This window comes from Ursus maritimus, unplaced genomic scaffold, assembly GCF_017311325.1.
Source record: "Ursus maritimus isolate PB19 unplaced genomic scaffold, ASM1731132v1 scaffold_14, whole genome shotgun sequence".
In the NCBI taxonomy this organism is placed as follows: Eukaryota; Metazoa; Chordata; class Mammalia; order Carnivora; family Ursidae; genus Ursus; species Ursus maritimus.
The window spans coordinates 59,231,824-59,238,586 of record NW_024423786.1 but is presented as its reverse complement, the minus strand read 5'-3'; the positions used below and the strand labels follow the sequence as shown (position 1 = coordinate 59,238,586).

The 6,763-nt window shown below is 60.0% G+C and overlaps 1 protein-coding gene across 1 annotated transcript in view; it reads right to left on the bottom strand.

Moving 5' to 3' along the window:
- The window catches only part of DHX33 (DEAH-box helicase 33), a 14,653-nt gene extending 8,550 nt beyond the window's left edge, over positions 1–6,103 (bottom strand). The window contains exons 1-5 of the mRNA XM_040628317.1: positions 5,846–6,103; positions 3,611–3,771; positions 2,787–3,014; positions 2,442–2,612; positions 128–313 (exon numbers count right to left, since the gene is read on the bottom strand). Of these exons, the coding sequence (XP_040484251.1) occupies positions 128–313; positions 2,442–2,612; positions 2,787–3,014; positions 3,611–3,771; positions 5,846–6,101 (1,002 nt within the window). The 5' untranslated portion in view covers positions 6,102–6,103. The remainder of the gene's footprint in view (positions 1–127; positions 314–2,441; positions 2,613–2,786; positions 3,015–3,610; positions 3,772–5,845) is intronic.
- Positions 6,104–6,763: the final 660 nt, after the last annotated feature.

Below are 6,763 nucleotides of genomic sequence, written 5' to 3'. Positions count from 1 at the left end.
GGGGAGCCCCGGCTGGGGGCTGGCTCTTCTGGTCCCGCAGCTCTGCGGCTCGTGCATTTGGTTCCCGAGCATGCCGCCGCACAGGCGCCCCCAGGGACGGGGCCGCACAGGACAGGCGCGCGCTCACCTTCGGGGCCCCCTGGAAGACACGGAGCTGCTGGGCGTAGGGCAGGGAGGCATAGAGAGGAAGGATGAGCATGGAGGGGCAGCCGTCCGGGAGGTGCTTTGCGATGTCTCGGCAGGTCTTGCTCATGGCTTCGATCTCCTCCTGCCCCGTGAGGAACACCAGGATGTCCTGAGAAGCAGGGGCCTCCTGCAGAAGGGGGAGCGTGGGATCACTGGGTGCCGACGAGAGCACAGGCTGCACAGAACAGAGCAGCGGTCACGAGGAAGTTTCCCGGACCTGTCCTCACTGTGGAGAGGCACTCGGGCCTCTGCCCGGGAGAACGCCCTCCCCGACAGTGCACGGAGCTGTCACTTGAGTTAGCCAGCTATGTTTAAAAGCCAGTTCCCACATCTAGGACATCTGCTGGCGAAGCGACCACGTTCCTCCATCTACGTGGCAGTGAAGCGACAAAACCCAGAGCAACAGACACAGCAGAGAAAGGGGATCGGAAGTTTCGACCCGTTTTGAGAGATGAGATGGGGAGTGAAGGACTGGGCGGAAGGTGCTCCAGCCCAGGCGCGGTCTGAAGGGCTACGGCGACCAGACATGGGCCCGGCTCCCTGGAGGAGACCGGAAGGCCCGGGACTCAGCCGTGAGGCACGGGTGGGTCCTGGGAGGGGGAAACCCGAGGACCGTGTGGTGACCCCAGCCGCCCTCCTCTAGCCGACACGGCAGGAGGCCGGGAAGACAGGGGAGGCCAGACTGGGATTCAAGGCCGAAGCTCGGCCGCGGGACGAGGCCAGACAGCGGTGCAGAGACTCAGCAGCAAGCTGCCCGGAGCAGGAGGGCAGCACGAGGCGCTCCGGGGCGAAGCGGACTGCACGGGGACGCAGGAAGAACATTCACGACGGGTGGACAGGAGATGTCGGAACACCTGGGAGACAACGAGCCACGGGAACGCAGAAAACTTGTACAACTGTGCCGCACAAGGAAGGAGGCACCGGGACGGGCCGTGCTGGCGACCTCGGGTCGCGATCTGCAATCCCGCCGGGTGGCTGGAAAACCAGACGCGTCTCTGCTGAGAGGCTGGAGGAGCAGCAGGCGGCGGAGGGCAAGGGTAAAGGCTCCCCGGCGGAAGGAGCCGCCCAAGGCTGCAGGGTGGGCGGGCACCGTTGGAAACACGGCAGGGACTCCAGAGGAAGCAGCTGAGCCGCGGAGTCACCCGAAACAGCAGGGGCTGGGACGTACCTTCGAAGCAGCTCCGCCTTGTTTGTTTCCTAAGATTCACTTATTTACTTGAGAGGGAGAGAAGGAGGGAGCGCGCACAGGAGCAGGCTGGGGTGGTGGAGGCAGCGAGAGAGCACCTCAAGCACACTCCCCGCCAGACAGGAGCCTGCAGCCTCCGTGGGGCTGAGCTCCCGGCCCCGAAGTCACGACCTGAGCCGAAATCACGGGTCGGACGCCGCACTGACTGAACCACGCACGCGCCCCTGCTGCTGGTTTTCATGACCCTTTTAGAACTCACTACTGCACTTTCACACTACACACTCACCACTCAGATTAAGATAAAACTTACTTCTAAAGATTTGCCTCTGGATTCTTTCGGAAACTTAATAGGAAAGTATGAACAATCAATTTTATGACGCCAACAAAAACGAGGGGATTTAATCACTCAAACTTAAATAATATTTAATAAAAAGAGAAGAGGGGCGCCTGGGTGGCGCAGTCGTTCAGCGTCTGCCTTCGGCTCAGGGCGTGATCCCAGCGTTCTGGGATCGAGCCCCACATCAGGCTTCTCTGCTAGGAGCCTGCTTCTTCCTCTCCCACTCCCCCTGCTTGTGTTCCCTCTCTCGCTGGCTGTCTCTCTGTCAAATAAATAAATAATCTTTAAAAAATAAATAAAATAAAATGAGAAGAAATTTTGAAATGTTTCTCTAATTCAGTTGTTCTAAAGAAGCCAGAAACTCTGAACAGCTACCTGTTATTGGGTTGATACCGACTTTTCAGGACGCAGCAGCAAAGAGCAGACACTGCAGCGGCCCCCACGCCTTACTTGGGCTGCACCACGCGCTCCCTGCCGGGATTTACGCCCAACGCAGTCGGCTCTGACGTGACAAGTCTCCTGGCTCAGCTGAGGCAGGATGCCACTCAGAGCTGAATTATTTTTCATTTTAGATAGGAGATGCCATAAAAAATAAGAAGCTGCATGCGCCCACTCATGTCAAGGGCGCAGCTCACAGGGCGCTTCGGTCAGCAGCGTTTCTTCTCAAGGCCGAGTGCGCCCCCGACGGCGAGGTGAGCCCGGCCTGCGCGGGCACTCGCAGCCAGCCCGTACCTGGTGGATCTGGAAGACGGAGACGAGCGCGGCGTGCAGGTAATCCTGCTGCGGCTCTTTGGTGTAGAACACCTGGATGGGATGCTGCCGACCCTCCAGGTAGAGGACGGGAGCCCCATTGAAATACTGCGAGAACAGATCCACGTCCATCGTCGCGGACATCACGATCACCTGCGGACGGGACGAAGCGCGCGATGGCAAGGCCGCCCCGGGCCTGTCGGGGCTCCCCCCACAGTCGCGTGGGCAGCCGGTGAGGCCTGTGCCCCCACGGCCGGAAGCAGGTGGACAGAGTCGCCAGGCCCAGGAAGGAACACAGGCCTGTCCCCAGGCGCGAGCCACACCTACTTTGAGAGGCAGCTTCCCCAGTTCCTTTCTCCTCTTCTGGGCGGCCTTCACCACCCCAAAGAGCACGTCGGTGTGGACGGTCCGTTCGTGGGCTTCGTCCAAGACGACACAGCTGTACTTGCGCAGCAGCGAGTCGGAAATCGCTTCTCGCAGGAGCATGCCGTCCGTCAGGAACTTGATCCGGGTGTCTTCTGAGGTCACGTCGTCGAAGCGCACCGTGTAGCCCACCTGCGCGAGGAACCGCTCGTTCAGTCGGAGCGGGCTGAGCAGCCGCTGGTACCCGGTGCTGTGCGGGCACGTGCGCCCTCGTGGGGAACGGGGCCCAGGCCGGCCCGGCCCTGCTCCCTCGGGCACGGACACGTCCCTTTAACTGCAGTCAGGCTCACGCTACAAAGAATCTAAAATTAGACTCTTACCCCAGCTCCTTAATAACAAAGTGAAGCTACGTGCAGACAAGAAAAGATGTCCCAGATGTTGAAAGTGAAGGGCATAAACACACCCACGAAGCTGACGTAGCCACAGTTCTGGGGCTCGCTCTCGGTACCCACGCATACGCTAAAGATGTGCTTACGATTTCTCAGACAGACACACAGAGATTTCACAGAGGTGATGGAAGCCTAAGGATCTCGAGGAAAGCACTAATTCCTCCGACTTGTTGACAGACTCTGAATGCAAAGCAAAGGGCACAGACGTGATGTCTGAGAGACTCAGACAGGCCTGGGCGACCCAGGTAAGAGACCCTCCCCTGCGTCCGGGAGCCTGGCTCAGGAAAGTGCCATGTGGGCGGGTGGGTGGGCGGGCTGTTAGCAGAGGAGGTGAGGTACCAGCTTCCCGAGCTCAGTTCTCTTCTCATCGGAGACTCTAGTGGCCAGAGAGATGGCGGCCACTCGGCGAGGCTGGGTCACGGCGATGACGCCCTGGCGGCCGATCCCCCCTTCGTAGAGGTACTGCGGGAGCTGTGTCGTCTTCCCAGAGCCCGTTTCCCCTGAGTAAGAAGACAAGTCTCACTTACATGCAAATGAACACAAATTTCACCAAAGTCAGGAGGAAAAGATGAAAGACAACACCCTAAGTTGATAAAGCCCCGGGAAAACGGGCACTCATGTGTGCCGCTAGAGAACTGTTCGTTGGAATGGAGTCTCGGAAGGCCGAACTGTATCAGGAACACCTTTAAAATGTTTATACCCTGGAGGAACAATTTCACTGGCAGGAACTGATTCTGAGAAAATAAAGATGCATATAAAAATGTAGCTTCAGAGATGTGTTATTCAACTTTGTTGCAGACAGCAAAAAACTGGAAACAATATAAATGTTCAACAACAGGTAACCGGCATAAGAAAGCCACAGGAAGAAATACAACTATTACATAAAATGGCTACTTCTCAGAATAAACGAGATGTGCACACTCACACACCGCCCCACAACAAACCCCACCACAAACTCCGCACCCGGAGACTGCCCTCTCTCTCAGGCCCCCACCCTGGCCCACACTTTAGGACTCGCCTGCTGTCGCCAGGTCTGCCTGGCAAACTCCACAGGATGAGTCAGACCTCAAACTCTCTCCCTGGGGCTGTGCTGGTGGCCTCCTCCTATTGAGTCCCTGGTACCCTGTCCATCTCTCCTCCAGCACCGGCCACCTTACACTGGGCACCCACACCACAAGCCCCTGAAGGGCAGGGAGCGTCTACCTGTCTCTTCCATGAACTGGAGCATCCTGCATACAGTTAGCACCCAGTGTTATTTCCCACCCGCGTGGGTTCCTCTAACTGTTCCTAAGGAGAACAGAGAACTCCGTAAACCTGGGCGTCATTCTCCTCTGGGAAGCTTCTCTGACCTTCGAGTCCTAAATTCCATGATTCTTGCATTTTCTGCTCTGCTCATCCTTCCCAATGCAGCCAAGAATCACAGACTAAGAATGGGATTATTCTGCTGCACTCCTGATGAATCTACCAGGCAAAACCCCAAATGTGGATCAATGTCTCCCTGTCCATCTTTTCCGCTCTCACACCAGACTATGGGGCATTGCTAAAGTCAAACAGCCCATCTGTGCAGACGAAGACATGAGTCTGTAGTGAGGCCAATGTACCCAGACGCCAGCACTACCACTGATCCTGTTCTCGCTTCTGCAGCCTGGCTCTGTCCCCATCCTCCCCAAGGGGCGACCGTTCTCAGCTCCTGCACCCATTCCACGGCAGTGAAGTCCTCAAATGTGCTCTCCTTCTCCCTCCCCTACAAACTTCTCCCCAGCCACACCCACGCTCACCTCCTTTGCCAGCCCCCAGCCTCCAGGATGTCCTTCCTCCTATTCCAGGCCAGCTCTGCATCTAGCCCTTGTTTCCAAGCGCCCCCCTTCCACACGCCCCCCAACCTCTGCTCTAGTCCTGCCGGCTTTCCACCTTCAGACTCCTCCTCCTCTGAGCTCTTCCCCTCAGCTGCAAATTCCTCAGCTCCCTTCCCTTCCTCCCGCAGAAGCCTGCTCTCACTGCCTTCCTCTCTTTGCCTCCTACTCAGTCCTTAGCCCGGTGACAAATCCGCTCCTACCCCCCACAGCTCTGCTGAACCGGCGCGCACCGGGATCCACAAGCAGTACCCCGCACCCAAATCCAGTGGGCAAGTGTTCGGTTCCTGTATGGGGCCTCACAGCTGCAACTGTTCACTCCCTTCTTCCTACGACTCTACTCCTCTGACTATCGCCCTCCTGGGTCTCCCTCCTCTGAGGGCTCATCCCGTCGGTCACTCGGGAGCTCTTCTTACGTAAACGCTGGAGATCAACGCCCCCGAATCACAAGCCCGCCTCCTAGTTCGCGCTCCAGAAACTGCGACTTCGCATCAGACCGGCCTGGTTCTCCCCTCCGGACGGCTCACCCACAGCAGGCTCGCCCCCGGCCGCGCACTGCCCTCCCCGGGGGCCGCCTCCTGCATCGGCTCGGACCCGCCCCCATGAGCCCCAAAGTCCCCGGCACGCCCCTCCGCCGGGCACGTGGGTGGCGGCCCGCCGGCTGGGGGGGCGCCTCCGGGACGCGGCGGGGCTTCTACCCCGAGCCCCTCGGGCCACTCACCGATGAGGACGGCGCTGTCCAGGTTCCGGAGCTGGGCCAGCAGCTGCCCCCGCGCCGGGAAGATGGGCAGGCTCCGGCGCTGCCGCTCCACCGCCTCGGGGTAGGGGCTGGCCGCGGGCTGCGCCTGGGCCGACTGCTGCCTCCGGCCTCCGCAGCCGCCGCCGCCCGCGGTCAGCAGCATCACCACGCGCCCCCTGGGAGGCCCGCAGCCCGGCCGGAACCTCTTGGCCGGTGGGAAGCCCGCCTCCTCGGGCATGTCGGGCGGGCGCCGCGACGGGAGGCCTGGGCTCCAGCCGCCGATGGCAGGCGCGTGCTCCCCCTTCCTGCCGCGCGCCGCGGCGCCCACCGATGACCTCACGGCCGCCGCCGCCGGCCTCGGCAAAGGACTACGGCTCCCGGCATGCACTGGGGGCCTGGGACGCTGTGCGCGAGAGGGGGCCGGAAGAGGGGGTCCCGAGGTACTACGGGAGGAAGACCCGGAGCTACAACAGTGAGGGGCTGGGGGGACGGTTCCGCACAACCTCCAGCCCCGATACTGACGATGTTCCTGACCGTTTTACTGTCCTGGTAACACTCTTTCCTCCCAGTAAACACGCGTTTCCCCTTCTCGCCCGCAGTAATACCCGCTCTGCAAGGGAAGTACTTTCGTGAAATCAATGCGGAACGCGCAAACATGTGCATTCCTGAACCCTCTATGCAGGCCATATGGTAGATCCTGACACTCCTGAAAGTAACTCGGATGCCGCCGCCACATGGGGTGCTGGCGAGGGTGCTGGTGATCACCTGCTGTTAGCGCAGGGGAAGGCCTTGTACGGTGTGCTGCTGACAACCGAGTTCTCTCGGGAATGGGTCCGCGCGGGCCTGGCCAGCAGGGGGAGGGGTTCGGTGGCCGGCGGGGACTGTGGTTCGCCCTTCTTC